Source organism: Apostichopus japonicus, chromosome 22, assembly GCF_037975245.1.
Source record: "Apostichopus japonicus isolate 1M-3 chromosome 22, ASM3797524v1, whole genome shotgun sequence".
Classification (NCBI taxonomy): domain Eukaryota; kingdom Metazoa; phylum Echinodermata; class Holothuroidea; order Aspidochirotida; family Stichopodidae; genus Apostichopus; species Apostichopus japonicus.
Genome location: NC_092582.1, coordinates 9,598,698 through 9,625,336, shown reverse-complemented (window position 1 = coordinate 9,625,336; position 26,639 = coordinate 9,598,698). Strand labels below are relative to the sequence as shown.

The window sequence follows — 26,639 nt, the reverse complement described above, 5'->3', positions numbered from 1 at the left end:
CGATAACTTGAGAACAAATTGTCCATTAGGGTTGGGAGTTGCTTCCATGTAATCCAATTGTCGACCCGCATCTGGGTGACCCTTGACCTACATTTGACCTCTGGTGACCTTTTCGTGTTTTGGGGATTTTTACAGTTTCGATGCTATTTTCAGATGTAAAAGGTACCTTCTGATCATAAATGTCAATAGGTTGACACCCGTGTGACCTTCCTGTGCGAAGTTATACGAGGTCAAAGTTAATTTTCAGATATTTAATGCAATAACTCCCAGTTCCAAGGTGTGACACCGTTGATATTTTTGGACAAGTTGCAAATGGTATAGGGGAATATTTTCAAACTTAACGGTCATGTGATCCAAGGTCACCAAAGGTCAATTGAGGATAAAAAACTAGTATTTTTGCGATAACTTGAGAACAAATTGTCCGTTAGGGTTGGGAGTTGCTTCAATGTAATCCAATTGTCAACCTGCATCTGGTTAATCCTTGACCTCAATTTGACCTCTGGTGATCTTTACGTGGTTTGGGGATTTTTACAGTTTCGACAGGGGCGTATCCAGGATTTTCCAATAGGGGGGACGCCAGGCATGAATGATCGCCGTCCTGGGGGATGGGTCTAAGGGGAGGGGTGTATAATTTTTGCTTTCGAAGAAGGGCTGAAATGCAAAATGGTGTCATATGCATGGGCGGCGATCCGTACTTCCGAGTGGGGGGGGGGGATATGACCTTGTTGACTGTCTAAGCTTAGCGCCACCATGGGTTGGCGCGAAGCGTACAAGAACATTTTGGGATTAACAAACCCTCTAGATGGCCGGAAACGGCACTTCCCGAGGTTTCCAAGCGGCATATACCCAACTTTAAAATAGGGATGTCATGTCTGAAATATCTCATAATCAGGATCCAAAATACTTTTTTTTTTAATTTCGGGTGTTATTTTGGGAAAATTGCCCCTGTCAATCTTGTTTCAGGCGCAACGTTAGAATGTTCCAGAGCTCTTTTATATTATTCGATGAAGAAAATGGCCTCATGCAGGCTATTATAGGCCTATACACATGCAATACACAATTACACATAGTTACATTCCTAGGTACCGATTGCTAGGGCATCCAGGTGAAACGTGTATTAAGCATTACCCTGGTTACATGAGATTCTCAGCTGTTCGAGGGAACATGTACGTGTGTAGGCCTACTATAGGGCCTATATGAATACTATGAGGGTGCATATATGTACTATATCAATACCGTGGGCGCAATAATACATTTTGTTGTTATAGGGCCAATGAAGCCTACAGTCAACTATTTTTGCTTTATAAAGACGCTTTATTTGAAAAGATCGCACTGCGTTTATGGTAGGCGAGAAATGAAGCTAAAAAAGAGCCGTACATTAACGAAGATGCATAAATGTAGGCATGAAAATATTCTTATCCCTGGCATTTGGTGGGGGGGGGGGGATATGGTGCATTACATCCCATCCACCCCTTTTCATGGGGGGATATATCCCCCCTCCACCCAGGATCGCCGCCCATGGCCATATGTGATCCATTTTTCGACCTTAATAATAAGCAACATTTCCAGTAAATATGGACACAAAATGCACAATTTAGTATGGCTGGCATGTCACTTATTGTTTATAGTGATAATACAAACACAATTACCATCTATGTTTCTAAAACTATTATGCCGCCGAACTTCGCCAGAACCTTTTTTTGGCAAACAAGAATTAAGCATACGGGAGGGGGGGGGGGGTTGAGCGATCACCGACATCTCACATAAAGGTCGTCATCAATTTTTTTTTTTTTTTTTTGGCTAAACTTTTTTTTTTTTTGGTGACGGCCAATAGGGGGGGCGCGCGCCTGTTGCGCCCCCCCCTGGATACGCCCCTGGTTTCGATGCTATTTTCAGATGTCAAAGGTACCCTCTGATCATAAATGTCAATAGGTTGACCCCTGTGTGACCTTCGTGTGGGAAGTTATACGAGGTCAAAGTTAATTTTCAGACATTTAATGCAATAACTCCCAGTTCCAAGATGTGACACGGTTGATATTTTTGGACAAGTTGCAAATGGTATAGGGGAATATTTTCAAACTTAACGGTCATGTGATCTGAGGTCACCAAAGGTCAATTTATGTTAAAAAACTAGTATTTTGGGGGGAGAAAATGGGCCAAAAAAAATGTTTGAATTTTTATAGTTTGATGCTATATTCACGTATCACCGATCAAAAATGTCAACATGTTGACCTCAGGGTGACCTTTGTGTTTTAAGTTATATGAGGTCAAAGTTAATCTGCAGACATTTAGTGCAATAACTCCCAGTGCCAAGGTGTGACACGGTTGATATTTTGGGACAAGTTGCAAATGGTATAGGGGAATATTTTCAAACTTAACGGTCATGTGATCCAAGGTCATCAAAGGTCAGTTAATGTTAAAAAACGAGTATTTTGGGGGGGGAGAAAATGGGCAAAGAAAAAAATGTTTGAATTTTTATAGTTTTTGATGCTATATACACGTCCCACCGATCAAAAATGTCAATGGGTTGACCTACGGGTGACCTTTGTGTGTGAAGTTATGTATACAAGTTCAAAGTTAATTTTTAGACATTTAATGCAATTAAATCCCAATGCCAAGGTGTGACACGGTTGATATTTTGGGACAAGTTGTGAATGGGGTGGTGGAACATTTTCAAACTTAACGGTCATGTCATCTGAGGTCACCAATGTTATCATATCTGTTGACCCGCTTGAAGGTGACCTTATATTTCTTACATTTTCTCCGCCATATTTAGATCTAAAATGTGCCTTTTGATAAAAAATCTGATCACAAATTGTGATCACAAAAGTGTTGGCTATAGTGTTGGTTACTTTATGGATACATGTAGGACCACAATTACTTGGACTATTTGAGCCCAATCTTGCTTGATAATAATATGTGTATTGTCATATACCCCTAGGCAAGGAACCACAGTGCCCTTGGGCTCTTGTTATTACTTCTGATAACCAGAACATATCGGGAAATAAAATAAACACGTATAAAAAGGTTTTGCCCTTCAACACGAAACTATTCTCGTTTAAATATTTCTTTCAGTCAAAGTCGTGAACTTCGTACTCTTACACTGGCCTAATGTGCCTAAACTCCACACAAAACGCGAGGACTTATGTTACTACAAAAAAATGGTCTGTTAGTGTTATTCCGAAAGGATAATGCACGAAGTTTCCTTCTTGCTTTTTATTGCTTCTGTTAACCAGAACATATCGGGGAATCAAATAAACACGTATAAAAAGGTTTTGCACTTCAACACGAAACTATTCTCGTTTAAAACTTTCTTTCAGTCAAAGTTCGTAAACTTCGTACTCGTAGGCCTACTCTGGATGTTTACAATAAACAATTGTGATGCATATAACGTGTGTTGGTTACAAGCGATCGGTTTATGCTACCTCCACGCTATGAATAGCGTTGTATTGATCGGTTCACTCCCGCTGTGTCGGTGGTGAATATCGAGCGAGGGGAATTTGCGTTCCTTTATTTGGAGTGCGGTGAAAGTAGCGTTCCTTTATTTGGAGCGGGGTTAATTACAGTTAAGCTGCGTTTTGCACTGAATCGCGCTAATATTTACCAAGTTACTTATTGGCGGTACTGTAGGCTAATTTGTGCCGGGCGGTAAGGCTGAAATTGACCTTGAGTACCGGGCGGAAATTTTGAGAACTGGGTAGCACCGCCCGGCGCCGTGACAACCCTGTAGTAGGCTGTCACACCCATTTTTCCATGTCCTGTCTTGAAAAGTCTGGTTAATATTTTGTGTATCTGCTTTTGTGGAGTTGTGACTTTCTGAAAGCCTTACATTTTTTTTGCAAACCGGTGGTTATGCAAAATTTTCCCATTGACTTAGTGTGGTGTTAGGCTACCATGTGCTTGAAGATAACAGCAATAACGAAAGTATTCCATGGATATCTTATAACTGCGTCACAATTTCAGCTAATAAACATGGTTAGGCTAGATTTCCCCATTGACTTAGTGTGATGTTAGGCTACCATGTGGAAGAAATTGAAAATATTCTCACAATTATTATTTATTCATTCGTTTATTTCTAAGAAGGGAAAGACTTACAAGGAATTTTATGGAGATGTTACTAATGGATTATAGACGGTACAACTAAAAATAATAATCGCAAGTGGCTTTTTACTAAACGTTTATTTCAAATAGCGCCAATCGCGCAATCTCGCTGCTAATGCGAACCCTGGGCCTGCTTAATAGATGGATCATGGTAGTCGTGAAAAGTGTTTAAGAGCTAAATTGGATATTTATATGGTCTGAGCCAATAGAGGTGGAGAGCAAACATAAGCAGTGGCGGCAGTGCGATGTTAGTGGTGATGTTAATTATATGAAGTTATTAACAAGTTAAAGTGGCCATGACACGAAAATTTCAAAGTCCTATATTTTTGGGATCCATCAAAGAATGTTCTCTAGAACATGAATCAACCATTCTGCCAGTTAAAAACTTGAATTTTCAAGTCGAAAATTGAGAATGAATTTACCCTCTTCGGCGTTTGAAACTTTGTTTGCTCGAAAATTTTCCGATTCGCATGACGTCATGTTATCCTCCGATCCTCCGAATGTATACCATACACGTACACATTAGACAAGTACACATACCACTATAGTAGTTACTACACAAAACACCGATCACAAGTGTGATATCAAATCAAAATTTCCTATGAAATGGCGGATCCAGAACCAATTGCGGTAAGTTTTCTAAGGATATCACAAATGATTTGAACTATTGTTTGAAAACAAAGTTTAGTGAGTTGAAAAAATTGGTAAATTTTGTGGGGAGCTGATACTGCAAAGGATTTTTCATCTCAAAGTATGTTTCTCTCTGCATTGAGAGTTGCCAAATAACACGTGCATTCAATAGCACAGTGATTTCTTCGTTGCAAATTTTGACCACGGGCTTCAGTTATTTTTCTTTTTTTTTTGTGCCAAGTTTTACATCGTCAAAAGGAGCCATTCAATCTTGAGTTTCTGTATCGACATTGTGTAAAAAGTTATGTACATACTGTAATGGGAAAGGGGTCGGATCTGGCCGGGGTTGGGCCGACTTGCCTATGGTGGTAGGGGGAAAGGAAACTTCGTTTAACTTTAATAAAGTTCTATTGGGTAACTATTCATGGTAACTTACGATTCAGCTTCATGAAAAAGCAAGTACTAGGCCTTTTAAGGACGTTCTTGTACTAATAAGTGACATTTCTACACAATTTAAGGGTCTCAATAAGTCAAACAATGAGTCTTATACTATAGACTGAGCATGAAATACTGATACAGCATATAGCCTACCAACAATACAAACAACTTACTGCGTACACAAAGAATTCATCATAAAGTACAACTATATCAAGCCCTCTTCATTTCTTAATTGAGTAATGCTATATTTTCAATCACTGCTTCCAAAGTGTTTGCCAAACATGATTGCAGTTGTGAACTTCACGAAACTGTACCAGTACAGTAACTTAGGCATATGCTAGCCCTTGCCTATTGTTATTGTCATAGTATATATAGGTACTGTATAGCTAGCCTTGGCTACCGTTGTATACAAAAGAACATTTGCAATAAGAATTAAGAACCAGGGCCTGCACAGTTATGAAAACAACATGACAGGTAAAAAACTGCCTCTTTCCTTTGTCCTTTTTTCGGAGGAAAATCTTCGTCTTTAGCGATTCAGTGCAGGCCCAACGCTAGTACTAGTAGTAAAAGACCTAGTAGGCCTACTACTAGTGCTCGTTCCCGCTTCCTCCAAAGGATCGCCACTTGTCCCACTGGAGGTTTCCTGTTCCCCCGATCTGATCTTAGGAGCTTTCAATGTGGGGTACTTGCCAGAAAGAACTTGTTTCTGTCGACCCGTTAGGCCCATTTCTTCTTTCAGTAGAAAGGAGGGATCATAGTCTGCTTCCGTGAAGTGTTCGCTACATATGAAGCTGTACTGGCTTGGCAAATGAAATCGGACCTGGTGTTCTGCACAAACTTGGTCCATAATCGCCGTGTTTTGTCGTCCTTCGGCCATCGATGAAGGCTAATTGCATTGGTTATGACATTACTGCATTCCCCAAAAACACAACGGACCGTCATTTTCGATAGATATTGTACAAGATTGTAAAAAACTTGAAAGTTGTAGCGATGTAGTGATTCCGTGAGGTTTCACTGAGTGTAAAATTGTGTGTGTATGTGACTGCATGATCGTCACGCATCCTGTCTGTGGTTATCACTTGTGTTCCTAACATGACGTCATAGTTGTGTTGTTAGGAAATCACGTCTTTCAGAGGTCTGCTTCCTGGTGCGAATTTTAAAACTTTAATTACTCATTAGTGCTTGGGGTTTTAAGGTTGGTGAGAACAGAACTTTTTTCAACATAGATTTTTATCATAGATTTTGAGGGAATTACTCTCGATTCGTTCGATTTTTCATGTCATGGCCTCTTTAATCAAAGAAACAAAAGCAAATAGATATTATTGAGGAAGGTTTTATACATTATCATACACCTACAGTACGTCTTTGAACATGAAAACCTTGTCACTGGAGAATATAAGTCATTTATTATAGCATCCAATATGTAATTTCTTGAAAATCGCGATACACGAGGGTAAACAATTTTTTCCCGGCTACCTGGATACCCGACAGGTAACAGCTCTCTGGTTCCCGATTTTTGGACCTGTGTAAACACTAATATTTAGTATGTTTATGTATCTATCACATTTAGTACACAAAGCCTGTTGTTGAAGTCTGCAATGATCATTACAGGACAGCCTGTGTCATTTTGAATTTATTGTTTGCCACATCACAATGCTATTCATTGTATTGCTAATATCAAATGTGTTGTACACTCTCACTATATATTATGTCAGATTCATGAAGTAAACTGCTCATGTTGAAACCACAATGCCTTTTTGCATTCTGGTTATGATTGTTTGTATATATTTTTATGAGTTGATTTCATTTTAATGTAAACAATAATTTGCTTTAAACTTATATGTAACTATGTAATACAGCAAGTTACACAACATTAAATGCACTTTACTGTACGTTAATGTGTTTATGGACGTACAGTTATGGACATTCATGAAATAAACAAGATTTTGTAAAATTTTATAATATCACTCCAAATATTGCCATTCGCAATAAATATCTGTTACTAATTGAGATTTTTTACGTAGCTACAATAAACACAATATCTTCACCAAAATAAAGAAAACATATTTACCAGTCGTTGCATCCTCCGGTCTCCAGTGCCAAACTAATACAATGCTATAGTACATTACAGACAACGCCCAACGCTAGGTAGGCTACAGTACACGTCGTATACCTTGACACGCATGACCACTTCTGATCCGTTGCCTCAGAGTTTGACCCTTTGACTGTAGTCCATACCGGACAGCGTGGTGCAATGATAAATATTAACTAACAAGTCGCTACATTGGGTGATGACATACAGCACTGTAATATTCCAATAAGGGAGGCACCATAGTGCCCGTTGGGCTCTTGTTGTTCAGAACTTTCTCCAGATTTTGGTCAATTGTTTACCCAGTTTGTAATATGCAATACTTTCTGCAAATTTGGCAGATGAAGCAACTTGCGACTTGGCAACATCGGGGGCAGGGTGGGGGGTGGGGCTTATAGCTCCATATAGGTTCAATTAGTGCAAGAACCTTGTCAGCACTGTTCACATCTTGAAAATTGTGTGTAAGTTGTATTATATTAAATGTTCTCATTAAAATGTGATGAGGGATCACAAAGAATCCTGTTGTTTCTCATGCTTGGTCATGTTTTATCTGTTGTTTTTGACAGGATTTTACAGCATCTAGGACCAGTACCAACGATGGAGACAACAGCAAATACAGCAGGTGGCCTTGTCAGTTTGTAACTAGCAAAGTTCGCCGATTTATTGAACTCACCTTTAAAATTGGATCATCGCGATGTTCATCAGAGAAAGTCTTACTTTGAAAGAAATAGTAGTAATTGCTACTTAACAATAAACCTTATAAAATCATTAAGCATATCAATAACAATTGAAAATTTGACATTTGAAGTTGAGCATAGAAAAGTGCATAGAAGAAGAACACATTTACATAAAGAGTTGCCTTTTACTTACTTACAAATAACTCTTGACAATGTTCAAAAATATTTATTTTATCTGTCTTTTAGAAGGAGAAGATAAGGTTTATCAGAATTTTACCTTAAATAGTTTATACGTATGTAATTTAGTCTTGTTTCAATTGTATAACAAAGTATTGTTTGTTTATTTAGCAAGCTTAACTTGATGGCTACAGTATAGACAATAGAAGAAGAAAAAAACAGCACTTATCACGTTTCATGACGATAAACCTTTAAAAGATTCCATTGAATAAAATTCTGAGTCAGTATGGCAAGCTACGCTCAAGACACTTCAGACAGTGGAGCTGGAATGACAGGGTACGTAAAAAAATATTTTCTCAAAATTTTTATGCTACTGTACATCTACTTCATGTACAGTTAGTAATACTTCGCCGAAATTTGATTTAACTTCTCTCTGCTTTTACACCTTTACCGAATTTGTTACCATGGCTTCTGTCTCGAGAAATGAAATGCTTGAAAATAACTGTAAAAGTATCTTCAGGTGGCTGAAGTTGATTGCTTCATCAAAATTGATTGAAATGTTCTGTATCATTAGGTAAAAAAAACACATCCTTGTATATAATGTATACATGTAGCATTTTTTGTAACAAAGAAACATATTTTCATAGTTGTACTGTAGTATCATGTGAATGATGTGAGTGCATCAATAATGTGGCAACAGCAGCGTGAACGATGTCGGCAGAGCAAAACAACTTTAAGATGAAAATGCAGAGAACAATTTTTACAGCTTAGGAAACTTTTCAAGTTTTCGAGTCTGGAGGATTAACCAGCTCAAGAAGATTAAAATTAGCTTTGCTTTTGAAGAACACATGAGGAGTGTTAATCAGTCATTAGAGTTACAGGTAGGGGCCCCTCAGAATGTAGGTGTTTTTTGTAAGTCACCTACAGCTCACCAGTTTTACATTATTGGGTAAAACAATGAATAATTATGAAGATTATCTATTAACTTAGATTGCATTTGGGTCCAAACATGAAATTTTTTTTTTTATCATTTTTTTTTTGCATGGAGAAAAACCACACTAAAAAACACTTGCCCCTCAAAACGCTGGTCAACAATTCTGCTAATAATTTTCCAGGAACGTGATGAATTAACAACAAATTTTGACCGGTTCACTCATTTTAAACTCTCTAAGAGTATTTAAAAATTGATTGTGTTTCTTGTATTTTTTCCCACTGAGGTTCCCAAAATGCTGGTGTATTGCCCCTCAGAATGCTGATTTTCCCTAATGAAAAATACAAAACATGACACTTCCTTTACAAAAAAAATTTTTGTTTTCCCTTTCCTTGGCATATTGACAGTCAACAAATGGAAAAATATTCCCCACTTAAGTAATAAAAGAGCAAAAGTAACCAACAAACATCCTAAAGACAATTAACAATACTTTGGATTTCTTCTAACTCAACTATCTACACTTGTACATATGGCTCCTGACATTGCTGTCAAGAACATTCCAAATCTTCTCATATCAACAACTGAACGTGGTTCTCAAACACATGAATCCCTGTTGTACAAGTGATTAGATCGACACTTAGCAGCACAGAAGGTAGCAAGACAAGTTGTCATTGTTTCTGATGGCCACAGTTCCAGATTTGATATTGAGGTGTTGAGGTTCTTGAGAGCAAAACAAACGCATCTTTTCATCACTCCACCTGATACCACTGGAGTCACACAATTACATGACCAAATCAATCAAAATTTGCACTGTGAATACCATAACAGTAAGGGAGAACTCTTTTCAGCGGAATGCAGTCAACAGGGATGGTTTCATGAAGAAATTGGCAGATGTTTTGCCACGGTGGGCAAACAAACTTGAAATAATCAAAATGCAGCAAAACGTGTTGGTGTAACCGTGGAGCTATAAATCCCAGGTTTATAGCTCCATGGTGTAACTAACCATGGCCTGAGTGTTGAATGGAGGCAAAAGGACAAATTTTTTCAAGCATCATCTGTTATTCAAGATGAAACTGATGAAACAGCAGGACCTTCATCATCAATTTCCAACACATCAATGGTTGAGTCGCCAGTTGGCATCAAGAAGTACACCAAGCAGTACTATATGCCAAAACTGGAGAACTCAATAGAAACCATCCAGAAGCTTGAAGATTCATTCAAGAGCACACCATTGGAGGAGATTGATGGACTACTGACAATTAAGAAAGTGAAGCCAAAACCAAAGGTAACAAGTAACATGAGGGTAACTCAAGTCTATGGATCCATGGAAGGACAACAAATATAAGAGTCAGTGGAGTTATTGAATAAAGAGAACGAAGCAAGGGACAAAGCCAGACAAGACAATAAGTTGAAGAGACAGTGTAATCTTCCCAATTATATGCAGTAAAGCTGCATGTAAAGATGAAAATGGAGTCAAGCCTGATATGATTTTGCCTGCTTGCACACAAGGGAAGCGTGTGCGTCGGCGACTTCTTGTTGATGACTCATCTGTTGAAGAGATGTCTGTAGATGATATTGAGGTTGAAGGTGTAGAAGAGGTTGAGGTTGATGGTGCAGATGACGTTGAGGTTGAAGGTGTAGATGCTGTCGAGGTTGAAGGTGTAGATGTGATGGGGTTAAGAAGGTTGGATATGAAGGATGTGAAAGTGTCGATGTGGGTTAAGGTGAAATATTAAGAGGGAGTATTTATTGGTAGAGTTCTACAAAAGGTGGGAGATAATGTCTGTGTGAGATGTTTAGGGAAGCCATTTGGAGTAGATAAGGGTATGCCACAGGAAATGGAAAAAGAGTCTGCTCCCATATTTTATGGTGAAGTGTATGAAGCAGAAGTGCAACCAGGGATGGTGAAATGTGGAAGAATGTAGAAATACATTTATCAATAAACATGTGTATGTGAAATGAAAAGTTGATTAATTTTATAGTTTAGTTATTACCCTTTACAAGTTTGTCTTTTCTGATGATGCTTTATTTGTTTAATTTAAAGTTTCAAATGATAAAGTTGTTCAATATCTGTTAAATATAAATCATTACAGTTAAAAACAGATTGTTCTTTCTTCAGCTACATGAAACTGTTACATGTGAATGTAGGTTCTTTAAAGTGTAATTAATATTCGTTTACAGTATATGTGTGTGGTACTGTATTTTGCGCCAACCCATAAGCACCCACCCAGTTGAACTGACCCACAATTTTAAAAATCTTAAAGGTAGCAAAACTTACATCCAAATGAGATCTTCATTTATATAGTAGTCATTTTGGCAGTATGTTGTGAATTGTACATATCTTAGTAAATGTAATGGACATAGAATTGAGGGAATACTGTAGAAGGAAATAGTAAATATTTCTCAGAACATTTAAGAAAAAATGAGAGCAACTTATTTAACGTAGTTAAATTACAAAATATGTGAGGTTAGTGTTTATTTTTGGTGTTATTAGTGTAAAATTATATGTTTCATGTAAAAAACAGTTTTGATATTACACTATAATGGATTTATTAATTTTTTTCATATTTGTTTTTATTGACCCTCAAAACGCTGGTTTAATGCCCCTCAAAATGCTGATTCTGATCAAGTAATGATGTTTTCAAAAATATCAAGTTACGTACAAAGTGCTATATTTCACTGATCATCATTCTACAAACATGTAATTTTGCAATGTAAATTACCCCCTAGTTGTCCGTTTTTGATGCAGTGCCAAGAAGGTACACTTCAATTAATAGCAAATTTCAGATGCACAGTAAGCAAATGGATGATTGTACCCATATATTTTTTTGGAAACTATAAAATAATTTTTGAGTTGTTGGCAATTTTAAATTCATCATACATATATGCTATCTAAAAAGTATAATAGAAAGTTCATGACAGGTTCAGTTTTTTTTCCTAGCCAATAATATTTGTTCACCTACATTTTGAGGGGCACCAGCATTCTGAGGGGCCCCTACCTGTACATAATACAATCAAATATAATTCGAAATTAGGGATCAAGAGATCGAGATGGGGTTTTCACCTAACACTGTGGAATAGTTTCCCCTTCAATATAAGTTTTGAATTGTCTGCCACCAGAATGTACAAATTTAAATTTTGCCATAGCAAATCACACTTTATTATGGTGTCCCGGCTCAGGGAAAATGTGTAATGGTTGTCAGGGAATATCAGAGACGACCAAATTTCTGATCAGACTACTGTACCAGAAGTAACTTTGGAGGCCATTCCACAGACCACTATTTGTTTACATAAAAGTCAGCTTGCATTGTAACTGATTACCCCCAAAGAAGTCAAATGATTACTTGGATCACCCCAAGCATTGTCCCAAGTCTATTCACCAACCCTACACATCTCTCCTACAGTGTACATATCAATTGGTCATTGCTATTTTGCAATATTTTTGGCAAACAACCAGTATACATTACCAAGCAGAAAGGGGTGTAGAAGTGCTAGAAACAGCTAGTAAACATAATTCACAGCGCGTACTCCCTCACCTCATATAACCTATGCATTACCGTATTAACCTCGCTCTAGCATCTGGCAATTTGTCTGTATGTAAGTGTGGCCATCTCCCTTCCGTAATTGCCAGCTGTTACGCAAGTATCGCTCTCTTATTGCTCTCACTAAATCCTAAGATTTCAATTACTTCGTCTAAAGTTTATCGTTGTTTTTGTAATTCTTTTTCATCTATTCAACGTCCTGCACGTTTGAACTGCTTTTTGTCTTTGAAACGTTTTTTTCTTTCGTGATTTTCGAACGTTTTTTTGGTTTACCTCGTGAACGTGGTTCACGTAGCGTGGCTAGGCCCGCACCTTAGTGTAGCGTTCTCCTAGCGTTTATTTACTTCCACGTACAGCAGTCGTGTACGTGGGCTTACTTGCAGTTAAGTAACTGCTTTGTTTAGTTCTTCATACTGTTTTCGTACAGCAGTCGTGTACGTTTTCCCTTTGCAGTAAAGTAACTGCCTTGTTTATTTTTCGTACTGGTTTAGATACGAATTTCTTACTGTTCACGTACAGCAGCCGTGTACGTTTTCATTCTGCAGTAAAGTAACTGTTTTTAATTTAGTTTTCACAGCTTCAGGTCTCGGAGATTTCTCAAAAAATTTTTTCGGAGATTTCTCGAAAAAAAAAAAAAAAAAAAGGATGGAAAACTGCCGTTCTTGTAAGCAGTTCCGTCCGTTCAAAGCATGGGATAAGCATGATTTATGCCCAAAGTGTCGCCCATGCGGGAGTAAGCAGACCTGCTCCATTTGCCAGGACTGGACCCGGGAGCGCTGGGATTTGATCGGTACCTGGCTGGCGGATAAAGCCGCAGAAAAAAGAAAGAAGGCGGCTTCCTCAAAGCAGGGGAAAAAGAAGCCGCCGGCGAAGGAACCCCAGGCGGCCATAAGAGATGGCATAAGCCCTAAACATGGGGGAACGGAGGGCGCCATACGAGATGGCTCAAACCCTCCTCAGGAACGGGTATCCATACGAGATGGAGCTAATTCCCGTGCGGCGTCAGCTCAGCCACGGCCGCGACCCCAGGAGGGTCCGTCCACTTCAGGCCACGTGGAGTCCAGAAGCCCCCGAAGACAAGCGGTGGCGGACTTATTTACTTCAACTCCGGGGTCGTGGGACCACAACCGGAGAGATTTCTCGGGGTTCTCCCCGGAGAGTACGGAACGGCGCCAAAGCCGAAGCAGAAGCCGTACCCACAGCCGTAGCCGCGGTAGGAGCCGGGAAAGACACCGGCGACCTCGACGCAGGTCGAGGTCTGGCTCGTCGCCCTCGTCCTCGAGCGGACATTCTTCTGGGCGACACAGGGCCAAGAAACGAAAGAGGAGACAATCCCCAGATCCGGGGCAGGCTCTCCTTTCCCAGGTTAAAGACCTCCTGGGACAATTGCTACAAAAGCCGAGTCAACAGGACCCGGAACAACAAGGGGCTCCGTCAATTCCACCACAACCGGCGCCACCGCCAGCACCGGTTACGGACGATCTCGCCCCTGAGGAGGCCCAGGCAGATCCCTGGGACGACGTCTCCTCCAGAGCTGATGATGCGCTGTCAATCGCAGCTAGTGCCCGCCTCCTCAGTGGAGACTCCGAGGCGGAGGATGAAGAACCCTTACGGGGTACAGAAATTTCGGCGGAAGCCTTTGAGAAGGCGACGGCAGTACTCCGCAGAGTCCTCGGCTTCGAGGAAAGGGTGGATGCGCGGGCCCACGAGGGGCCGGCATCCAAACTCACTTTGAACGCGGCCACCCAAAAGCCTCGAGCCTCCATCCCGGTGGATGTGGAATGTAGAGAGCGGTTCGAGGCGGTGGCACAGGCGAAACGCTGGACAGCCTTCCAGCGATCAGCCCATCGCACTTTCCACGTGGGCGACGAAGACTGGGAAAGTCTTTTCACGCCACCCCAAATCCCGCCTCAAGTGAAGGAGAGACTTCGGTCGGCGGGTGCCTTAGACGGCAAAGACAAGTTCAGGGAGAAGGGTGCACAGACCCTAGAATCCTCCCTGTTCGACGTAGATAGGGCCTCCCGCGCAGGGATGAAGTACTCGTCAGCCCTATTACTTTTCGCCGAGCTATTGAACAGATCGTTCCAACAGGCCCAGGCATCGGGTATCTCCCGCAAAGATACCGCCGCCATCATTGCCCTCCTGGGACCCGTTTCCAGGATGGTATTAGACCAGTTCGCCCGCGTCTCGGTTAAGGCTACCTTGACACGTCGGGACCTGGTTCTGAACTCCCTGAATTGGTCGTCCAGATCCACGGCGGACGCGTTCCGCAACTTACCGATCCTGGGCAGCGACCTCTTCGGCGGCAAGTTCGATGACAAACTCCGGGAGGAGGCAGAGAGAATGAAATCTCTGAGGGAGGCGGATGAGCACATGTCCCGCCCGACCTCATCCTCGCGCCCACGTTTTGACTCAAGACAAGGTAGCCGCTCAAGATCCAGCTACAGTCAGAGTCGGGGCGCTCCGCGAACGCAACAACAATCCGCTCCTTCGCGGCCCGAACACAGGCCGTACCGCCCGCAATACCGCGGAAGCCGCGGAAGCCGCGGGCGCGGTAAACGGCCCTAGGGATGCCCACCCCACCGTAGCGGCCAAGGCCAAGGTGGGGGGGCGACTAAGAGTTTTCTGGGCTCACTGGGAGAAAATCGACCCAGGAGCCTGGGTACTGGACGTGGTAAAAAGGGGCTACGAGATAGAGTTCTCGTCTACCCCACCCCAATATGGCCTCTTCGCAACCACGCCAGTACCCGAGATACCGGAAAAGCGGGCCGCCCTCGAAGACGAGATCAACAGTCTTCTCAAAAAAGGCGCCATTACGCGGGTCACCACCGCAAACGCGGACGGCCCCCTCTTCCGGTCCTCGTTCTTCCTCACGCCGAAGAAGAACGGGACTTGGAGGCCCATCCTGAACCTCAGACCTCTCAACAGGAGGTTCATCCGACCGGAGAGGTTCAGGATGGAGACTCTCACATCAATCCTCCACCTACTGCGCCCAGGGATGTGGGCATCCTCCGTCGATCTAAAGGATGCCTACCTACATATCCCCATCCGACTCGAGGACCAGCGGTTCCTCGCGTTCAGGTACAAGGCCATAGATTACCGCTTCACAGCGCTACCATTTGGCCTCTCCACGGCACCCAGGGTTTTCACCAGGGTAACAAGGGCGGTCCTGGCTCACCTCCGCCGAAACGGGGTAATGGTGTTCGCCTACCTAGACGATTGGTTAGTACTCGGCAACTCCCAACAAGGGGCTCTCGCCAGTACAAACGCCACCGTCTCCCTCCTGACGAAACTGGGGTGGTTAATCAATGTCGAGAAATCCAACCTCGTGCCCACTCAATCGATCATATACTTAGGGGCCCGTCTCGACCTCGCCAGCGGCATGGTCTACCCGACGGCCGAAAGAACGGCAAGCCTAGTGGCCACGGCCAGAAAAATACTAGGCAATCGGAATACCCCAGCGCTCACGTGGCAGCGCCTATTGGGGAAGATGGCGAGCTTCACAGACCTTCTAGACCTGTGCAGACTCAGAATGAGGCCGCTCCAGCGGCACCTCCTCAAACACTATGCCCCGGATCGGTCGTCGGCGGCAACGCCAATCCCACTTCCAACGGGGCTTCGCCCGTTTCTCACGTGGTGGGCAGAGTCGGACAGGATCGCGGCAGGGCGACCTTTCCGGAACCCAGCCCCTACAACGTCGATCACGACGGATGCCTCCCTCAGCGGCTGGGGAGCGGTATGGGGCACACACACAGTTGCCGGCGAATGGGCGGAGCCCGAGAGGGGTCTCCATATCAATATTTTAGAGACGGAAGCGGTCCTGAGGGCCGTACGTCACTGGGCAACCCACCTAACGGGCCACACTGTCACGGTCCGGTCAGACAACACCACGACCGTGGCGTATATCAACCGTCAAGGGGGCACTCGATCCCTGGCCCTCCTACGCAGGACATGGGACCTGCTCGTCCTCTGCGACTCCCTTCGGATCGGCCTACGGGCGTCCCACCTAGCAGGGAAAGACAATATACTGGCAGACGCACTGTCCAGGGGGTATCTAGTCAATGGGGAATGGGAGCTCTCCCGAACGTGGTCCGACCACATATTCCACCTGTTCGGCAGGCCGTCCGTCGACATGTTCGCGACGGCCAAGAACGCCAAACTCCCGACGTTCTGCTCCAGATACCACGACCCGCAGGCCTGGAAGACCGACGCCCTAGTCGTCTCATGGGCGGGCCTCTCCATGTACGCCTTTCCCCCACTGGGATTACTCCGCAGAATTCTCACGATGCTTCGGGACGTGGAAGCGGACATGCTTTTGATCGCACCTTGCTGGCCCAATCAAGCATGGTTCCCACTCATCATCGAAATGCTGGTGGACCTACCATACAAATTCCCACCGGCCGCCAAGCTCCTCTCCCAACGGAGCGGCCACATAACCCACCCCGACATCACGAGCCTCCATCTAGCTGCGTGGAAACTCTCCGGCTCTCGCTCCAGACAGCGGGGTTTCCACCGGAGGTTGCGGACATTGCAGTGGATGCCCGCCGGCAGTCCACGGTTAAAACATACGATTCTAGACTGCACCGATACTATGTTTGGGCCGGGGACAACGCTGCTGATCCCGTGGAGGCCTCAGTAGACCAGGTGGCGGCCTTCCTACTCGAACTCTTCCGAGAAGGGAAGCAAATAAGTACAATTAGAAATTACCGCTCCGCAATAGCAGCGGTTCACAGCGGATTCTCGGATGGCTCCTCAGTAGGAACCAACCCGGTCCTCCGCCAGGTCTTAAGGGGCATGTTCCACAGACGCCCTCCCAGGCGCCGCCTGGCCCCGTCATGGGCCCTCCACGAGGTCCTGACGACCCTTGCGGGCTCTCCGTACGAGCCGTTACACAATGCTCCATTGGACAAACTAACACACAAAACTCTGTTTCTGATCGCGGCCGCCTCTGCCAGGCGCAGAAGCTGTCTCCACGCGCTCACCCTCCAACGGGGGTTCACGAGGTTCGAACCAGGAGGAGTCAGATTACTACCTGACCCTCACTTCCTCCCAAAGAACCAATCAGTAACCTTTACCCCGAACGAGATCTTCCTACCGAGTCTGTCACAAGCCTCGTCAATCGCGGAAGACAAGCGCTGGTGCCCTGTCCGAGCCCTTAAGTGGTACATAGAGAGGACCAAACAGCTACGTACCTCGGACAGGCTCTTCATTTTACCGCGGTCGCCCTACACCCCGGCCTCAAAGGACACCATTTCACGGTGGATGGCCGACTTAATTCGTGCCCACACCCAGCCTGGGGAACCCGTCCGGGCGCACGACGTCCGAGGCCACGCCACGTCCAGGGCGTGGTTCCGGGGGGTTCCCCTGGAAGATATTATGAAGGCGGCGGCCTGGAAGACCCCGTCTTCCTTTGTCGCCTGTTATCTCACAAACACCCCTGCCACGGAAGGGGATTTTGCCCGAGCGGCCCTAGGTCCGCCGCCCGCGAGATCCTCGACCCACCGCCAGGGCTCCTGTGTCACAAATGCATAGGTTATATGAGGTGAGGGAGTACGCGCTGTGAATTCCCCAAACCTTAACCGGTTTGTGAATTAACGAGCGACGTACTCACCTCATATAACATCCCGACCCGCCTCCCCACTATGGGGGACCTCGCGGACGGAACCATACAACCACGTCGGATACCCTCCTCGGATACTAGGGGAACTGGCCACACAGATATGACCATGTGACGGCCTTTCCCCCCAGGAATTTTCGAGGGATGTCGTGGGGTCCCGCCTACACCCACCGACGACCCACTCTGGACCCACTTCGGGCCCACTCAGGACCCACCTGTCACCCACACCAGCCCACCTAGGGCCTCTTCAGGTGAGAATGTTTTTGGTTGTATCCTCGGGGTTTCCGCCCCTTGGTCGATCCTCTCCCCCTTCTCCGTCCGGTGCCGCACCATTGCGGCCTGGAAATTACGGAAGGGAGATGGCCACACTTACATACAGACAAATTGCCAGATGCTAGAGCGAGGTTAATACGGTAATGCATAGGTTATATGAGGTGAGTACGTCGCTCGTTAATTCACAAACCGGTTAAGGTTTGGGGAAACAATTGCACCTGCGTGCAGATGATTATTATGCAGACCTATGGAAAAAAGTCCTGGCAGGATATGATTAATTTCAAAGTTTACCACAGGATTGCTGATTAGTATAGTCATCACTGAGTAGTAATGTATGAAACACCACAATACGTTAGCCTCTGAAACATACATGTTAAGGAATCTACCATTCTCTTGTGAGGACGGACCATTTTGGAGTTTGACCATACAGAAACATATTGCACAATGGCCTTGTCAATACCAAAGTAAGGTACCGCATGTTTTTCATCTACAGTATATGGGTGCTCCACAAATTTGTTATTCCTTACCAAAGGCAAAATGTAACTTAGAATCTATGCGATGGAATGTGTGTGTACTTGTCTCGGCCTCGCAAAGGTAACATGATGGGACAAAAGAAGTTGATCGGTAACACTAGTTGTTGGAGCAATAGATAACAATATAGTCACTGGTCCATATAAATAAAGGGAGAGGTTATCTGTTGTAGCTCTATATTACATGGAAAAAAAACAAGTTTGTGTGTTTGCATGAAGTTCATGCCCATGCCCAAGGTCATTTAAAGTCAAAGCCTGAAAACCTTGTAACACATGTTGACCAAAATTAAAAACTTGGTTGATAGTCATAGTTGGTATACATTTAGATTCCGCATGGTGAGTATGCGATAAGCCAACCCTATTGGAATTGTAGGGAGTCACTTGTCAACAGCTCAGGTCAATGTCTTGTGAATGTGAAAACTCAAAAAGTAGATCTTGATTTCAAGTATACATGCATGGAATGTGGATCTGCCTTATTGAGTATATAGGAACAGTATCCTTTTCTGTGAAAGTCATCTGAGGTCAACACAGGTCAAAGCATGAGATCTCAAAATCACACTCACTTTATAAAACATATAGTTTAAACTTTAGGTAATACTACAGCTTGATGTCAATATTGGGGTCAATATCGTGTCCGGAATGAGTTGACAGAAGTATGTTCACCTTAATGTGAAAGGACAGAAGGAAGATAGTTCAACAAATACACTGCCGTAGTAGTATGTTGTATGTATACGCCTCTACCGGTCTGGACCTATGAAGCAATCTGAGTATGATACATATACAAAATGTGTGTTTACGACCTATATGTATTGATAGGAAAATATCCAAGGCATACCTGACGACAGCTAATTCTGCAGATCCACTTCAGATCTCACTCACCCCTTTAGTCACAGGATATCTGAAGGGGAAACCCCAACTCCTTCCTGATGTAGTTCCATGGTTACCAGTGATGCATATTATAAATTGTCTTTCTTTGTCTTTCTGCAGAATGCCAGAGACGGAACAGGTATGTTGCTGTTTACATGCAAGTGAAGATTTTTTGTGTCGCTACAAAATGCAGACAGTAATGAAACGTGATACCTTGTTATCTTTAGCTGGACCTGAGATGTCTATCGCTGCTATGTACACTGTTGTGGGTATTGAACGTAGCTGCATGTATTGACTGTACACTAGTGTTTAATTACAGACGGTAGCAAGCTGTGGGTGTATTTTCTGGGATCGATGGTGGTATCTAACACTTCTGTTACACCTCATTCGAAACTAGGTCAGATTACCGGCATGAGACGTTTCTTTGTGCGCAAGTCTTCAATTCCTTTAAAGAATGACCTTCTGCAGAAATGTACTTCTTGATATGTTACAGAGCTCTCAAGAAAAACACTGAGTGGGCACTGGCAACGTCCTTGCAGCTTAGTACTGCGGATTTCATGATACTCACCTTTAAATATGCTCAAACTCTGGAATGCTCCTTCACGGCTTCAGAGATGCTGAGGTCATAGGCTCATCATTGCAGCTCGACATGTGTGAGCGAACAGTTTTGAGACGACAGAGTGGGGACAGACATTTTTTTTAAAGTGCAAATTAATATATACTGTATTTACCTTAAGCAACATTGACTTGGGGGAGGTGGTTGGGAGGGGACCACCATGATAGGGGACTATCTTCTCATGCTACCATCCCCTTGGCTCTGCTACTGGGGCATATATCAACCTAACCCAACCTGCTACTGGGGGAAACTAGCGGGTGAAGGGGGAGGGTTAGAAATCATGATACAGTAGGAGCAGGATAGGACTATCTTCTTGTGCTACCATCCCCTTGGCTCTGCTACTGGGGCAAATATCAACCTAACCCAACCTGCTACTTGGGGGAAAACTAGCGGCTGAAGGGAGGGGTGGGGGGGGGGGATTAGAAATCATGATAGGGGAGCAAATGTTTCTCATGCTACCAACCCAACCTGCTACTGGGGGGAGGATGGGAGGGATCATGATAGGAAGCAAATGCTTCACAATCTACCATGCCTTCTAACTTCTAATACTGGACTCACCACCTACAACACACTCTTCCTTTCAAATTTACAATTCAGACAGGTTTTCATTGTTCAATTAGTAAAGAAATCTGTTCATTATTCACTGGTTGAAGAAAGCTATCTTACCTTCATCCATTGCAATCATATTTTAAGGATTACTCACTTTGCAGATTTTTTTAGATTTTGCCTGAAATGATCGTTCCCAAATAGCTGGTATTTTGAGTACAAAAGACATTGAAGTAAATATCTCACAAATAGCAGGAAAACTTGTAGCTTATAATGTGTAACTCTTCCTCAGGTGATACTAAAAGAACCTGAACATGGTGCCAAAGTTATAAATTGGTTTTGTTTATGATCAACTTTTGAAAAGAAGGTCACCTAGTCCTGGTTGGCCCTAAAATTTTTGGATGCATTCACTTTCAGGAGAGCTCCCTCCATCTCCATATTCCTCTGCATCTTGAAATCTCAGTTTTCTTCTCCATCATTTTAAACAGTTCAACAGTGCTGTGGAATGTTGTTCATTCATAACCATCGCCTGCTCTTTTTGTTTTAATAGATCAATCGCTGGCTTAAGGTCATTTGAGGTCACGATTGGAAACTTCTCTGAACTCAATTCATGACACACAAAATAGAAACGCCGCTTCTCAGGCTGAACCTGATACTTTGGTATTTACTGTATCTGTAACAACCCTATTGTTTTTGGTGTAAGTCAAAGGTTATTATTTATGAATCATGCATTCCATGAAACACTTTTAAATTTGTTATCTTTTGAAACCAAGATGAACATTCTTTGATGAATCTCATTCACTTATTCACATTGGTGAGGGAAGTGATCCTATTGTTTTAATATTGTAGTCCAGGGTTTATTGGCTATCAACAACTTTAGGTATATATCACATGTCTTTGTTTTAAACTATGAAAAAAAACTTTTTCAAGAAAAGTTCAAAGGTTCCCTTTTTAGAAAGAGACATCTGGAGGGAACAGGCGTTGTACTGTAGATCGTAATTCAATTGTTTTTGGTTTGTTCGTACTGAAACAGACGCCCCTACCTAAATCAATCGCGGGGGAGGGGGAGTTATAACCGTCCCTCCCCCACCTCCCTTCTCCACCACCACCTTAGAAATACAGTGCTTGCTGAAATTTGGTCTTCTCCTTGGCTGGTTGGTCTATCATGTAGCATTTAGTATCAATGAATGTAATAAGACTGACCGTATTTCTAATATTATTAAGATTTAGAGCCTGTTTCCTTATTTTGATAATAAAGTTAGTACACACACAAGACAGTCAGTGTCTCAACATCCTTAGTTTTATCTTGCATGCTTCAGAAATGAGTTGCATACAAAAAACGTAACTGTCATGGTAACCAAAGAAGTAACTGTCATGGCAACCAAAGAAAAGACAAAGGCTGCATCAATGTGTAGTCACTTGTGCATTGTTTTTCGATGTTAGGCTAGATATGTTTGAATTGCAAATGATCTGAATATGACCTCCCTCTACAGGTATATCATAATCTTATCGAACAATTCCAATTGAACGTGGTTCCCTTGGGAAGTTGGGATAGAAATTGCACATTTATCTAAATAAATATTTATTGTGACTTTGGTGAAATAAGGCTTCTGCTATATATATTTCACCCTTTTAGGGGAATGTTATTTTTACAGTCAATTTAATGTTTTACTTGTTCCTGTAAAATCTGGGAATGGTAAAAGGTCCTTTAAATTTTCTGGAGTCAGGTCGTGGAACAGTCTTCCCCCAAATTTGAAATGCTTGCCAAATGTTAATATTTTTAAACACAATATGAAAACTTATGTATTTTGTTCAGATGTCGGATATTTGTATTGAGGGCTCCTCTGGAAAGCAGTGTTTCTGCACTGAGCAGGACTACCCTCATTAAAGATGACAATAATAATATAAAAAAAATCAACACATTCATTAAGCTGGGGGGAGAATTTCCTTGCTTTGAGTAGCTTGACCCTCGATGTTTACAAGTATGATTCTTTCTGTTTCTGGTGGAATATGTTCAAACCATTGAAATCACACAAGAATAGAGCTAAACCGTTGTGAAAAGTCAGCCAGATCGTCAGTTCCGCTAGCCTTTGAAAGAAAGTTACCGGTAATGCCTTCACTTTATATCCATATACCATCTTACCATCAGTTGTATATTCTTTGTCTTCCTCATATTTAATCCAGTCATTGTAAAATCGTCTTCACTTCTATCATCTTTTACACTCTTATCCTTGGTATTCTTTGCAGGACTCAAACTTTGCCATCAGCAGCACACTGGGTGATCTGCAGGTTAGTACGATTTAAGTTTAATTTAGCTGCAAAGTAAAATGATTCTTTCGAATGAACAATAATATTAGTAAGTTTAGTATGTCTGTTTCACGTATATAGTCTACAGGTAATAATTACCCAATCGTCATTCCAATTTTATACTTAATTTAGGAAGGAAGTCAATAATTCTGTGTCCATATTGGCTGGCTAGCCCAGCTTTCATTTCAGGTGTTGTACGTAATGTAACCCTCCTGAAAGGTCGTTCCTGTTATATTTGACATAAAATGTTAAAGAAAGGAACCATTTTCACAATAAAACAAATTGATACACAGTGTAGACCTGTGCAAAATTGTTTGTTTCAATTTTGTAAAGTTTAAACCAGAAAATATTTTTCCACTGTAGCAAAATATTATCTGTCTCCTTCCTTGGCAAAATATTTACTGTGAACTATCTGAGGGCATTTCAGAAGATAAATTGATACGCACTGGTCACGTTTTCCATTCCGTCATATACCTGTATTTGTGTGAAGTTGGGTAACATCTCAACAGCTTGAAGTTAACCCACTTTTGGTCTCAAGTAGAAAGTCCAAACATTGTGGAACCATACACAACATTCATTGTGTAGTGTTGTTACTGTTGTACAGTGGTATACAGTCATCTGTATGCAATTAGTTTACTCTACCAGGTTAAGTATGTTCAAAGAAAAAGTGTCACAGACAAGACTATCCAACAGCTTTAAAATGTTTTGGACAATTAAAGCTCATAACAAAAATCTGAAATACTATAAACTTTAAAACATGTTAGATACTACTATTAAAGCAGTTTGTAATAAAGTGATGATCTAGTAGATGATAATTGTATACCCTTATAAGTCCCCTTGTTGTCTTATTTACTGTTTGGCCAAAAAAGTCATCCCCGAGTCCATTGCCAGATAGTTTGGATGTGCCAGGGTCGGACAGGACGGGGTAGAGGGGGGCAGACAGGAGGGGAGGGGAGTGGTTCAGAATGAGAGCAACATTTAGGGGAGCACAGAATGTGGGTAATGCAAACTGGTGCCATGTTGGCATGTGTTACTTGAGCCTGCTTAACATAAGGCTTCGGATGGGGATGAAAGAGGGAATCACCTCAAACTTTTGTGCTTTCAATCATTTCAAGAACCTGTTCAATAACCTATTAGCAACAGAATTTTGGAGTTAGACTTAAGTTAATTATATAGTCAGTAGAAGTCAAAATTTGTGTATCTCTTTCTTTCTTTTTCTGATATGGAATATTTTGTTGGGGGAGGGGGGGTGCTGAATAGTTGGGGGAGTTTGTGCCCCTGCCATGCCCCCATGGCAATGTCACTGGTCATCAAAATCCTTGACAGTAGCATTACCAATGTGGGGAGGGGGATAGGGTCTCATGCCCCCCTCCCCCTCATATTACGTAATAATTTACACTACGTGATCAAATCCAAAGTCTGAAGGCCTTATTTAAGTGTAGAGTTATATCTGTGTATAGTACTTTATAGTACTGTTGGAGAGAGGGGAGGGGGTGGGTCATCAATCTGACTATTATTCATATTAATATTGAAGTGTTTCTAGGTGATATCATCTATGGAATGTAATCATGAATAATTTCAAACTTTATGATTGTTTAGTGGACAAAAAGAAGAATTGAAGTTTAATTAATTGCAGTATTTAAAGTAGTGCTCAACATGCTTGGTGACAGTACGGGCGTGGCTTAACCTCTCCTCTTAGGGTGGCCCAAAGCTTTTCCGGAGGGCAGGCAGAACCTACTGTATGTCCTAAAAAAAAAAAAATCTGACCTTTTTTAGGGGCCAGACAAAAATTTACCCCCCCCCCCCTTTGTAAGAAGTAAGTGAAATCACAAAAAGGTTAATACCTGCTGCACTATGCCAGACTATTTCAAATTATCAACTTGACCTTTGTAACATGGAATATTTTTATATGAGGGCAGCATGCATGTTCTTAAAAACACAACTGATGACCAGTTTGCTAGTCCAGTTGGTGGTACATGCAGTGTTTTCCTGACAGGCAGTTGATAGTGTCTGACAGTTTTAAGAAATGTAACTTATCAAGGGGCATTAATGTGACCTTGACCAGTACAGGTAGTTTATTGCAAACAGTGTGCAGTGGATGTAACAACACCTTCATCATTGTTATTTATTTATGTATTTGTTTGTTTACTTACTTTTTAATTTATGTATTTGTCTTTTAACTTATTTATGTTTTTATTTGTTCAGATTATTTACTTCTTTGTTTATTTATGCAATTGTTTTTTCGTTTAGACATATTTGTTTATTTGTGTAGTAATTTGGTAACGTGTTCGTGTAGTGATTTGTTTAATTCATTTACTCATTTGTTTATTGATGTACGGTAGTTGTTTTTTTCGTTTATTTTATTTTTTGTTTGTTTATTTACATTTTGTAGTTGCTAGGCATGACACGATACGACACGTCCATTTTAGATTCAGCACAAATTTTTGGTTCCTTGCTAAAAGCAAAGGAACCTATGTATTCAGGTTGGCGTGTGTGTGGGTGTGTGTGTGTGTGTGTGTGTGACGCTTAAGCTTGTATGCACGATAACTCAACAAGGGATTGACTGATCATGATCAAACTTGGTGGGTGGGTGGCCCATAGTGAGTAGATGAACCCTATTGTTTTTGGTGCCCACAAAGGTCACCAAAGGTCAGTTATGGTCCAAAAACCCAAAATACTAAAACTGCAATAACTCCCAGTGCCAATGTGCGACAAGGTTGATATTTTGGGACAAGTTGTGAACTGGTTAGGGAAACATTTTGAAACTTAACGGTCATGTGATGTGAGGTCACCAAAGGTCAATTAATGTTAAAAAACTAGTTTTTTTGCGATAACTTGAGAACGAATTGTCCGTTAGGGTTGGGAGTTGCTTCAGTGTAATCCAATTGTCGACCCACATCTGGGTGACCCTTGACCTCAATTTGACCTCTGGTGACCTTTTCATGTTTTGGGGATTTTTACAGTTTCGATGCTATTTTCAGATGTCAAAGGTACCTTCCGATCATAAATATCCATAGGTTGACCCCCGTGTGACCTTTGTGTGCGAACTTATAAGGGGTCAAAGTTTTCGGTCGGAGTTAGGATGGCTGTACAGACTTATCGTGTTGATTTTTGGAATCAGCAGATCAAACTACATTTGAAACCAAGGTCAAAAGGTCAAAGGTCACATTAGAAAAAATGTGCTTAGTTTGGGAGAAAACGGGCGAAAAAGAAAATGTTTGGTTTTGATGCTAGATTTGGATATCAAAGGTACCTTCCGATCAAAAATGTCAATGGGTTGACACCCGGGTGACCTTTG

General features: G+C 42.3%; 1 protein-coding gene across 2 annotated transcripts in view; it reads left to right on the top strand.

The window, feature by feature from the left end:
* LOC139963339 (TNF receptor-associated factor 2-like) overlaps positions 1 to 26,639 on the top strand; it is a 41,706-nt gene that overhangs the window by 4,953 nt on the left and 10,114 nt on the right. For both annotated transcript variants that reach the window (XR_011791558.1, XM_071963985.1), the window contains exons 2-4: positions 7,825 to 8,448; positions 19,993 to 20,011; positions 23,282 to 23,323. Coding sequence is in view for 1 of the 2 variants with exons in the window: in XM_071963985.1 (XP_071820086.1) it covers positions 8,399 to 8,448; positions 19,993 to 20,011; positions 23,282 to 23,323 (111 nt within the window). In the remaining variant the exon portion in view is untranslated. The remainder of the gene's footprint in view (positions 1 to 7,824; positions 8,449 to 19,992; positions 20,012 to 23,281; positions 23,324 to 26,639) is intronic.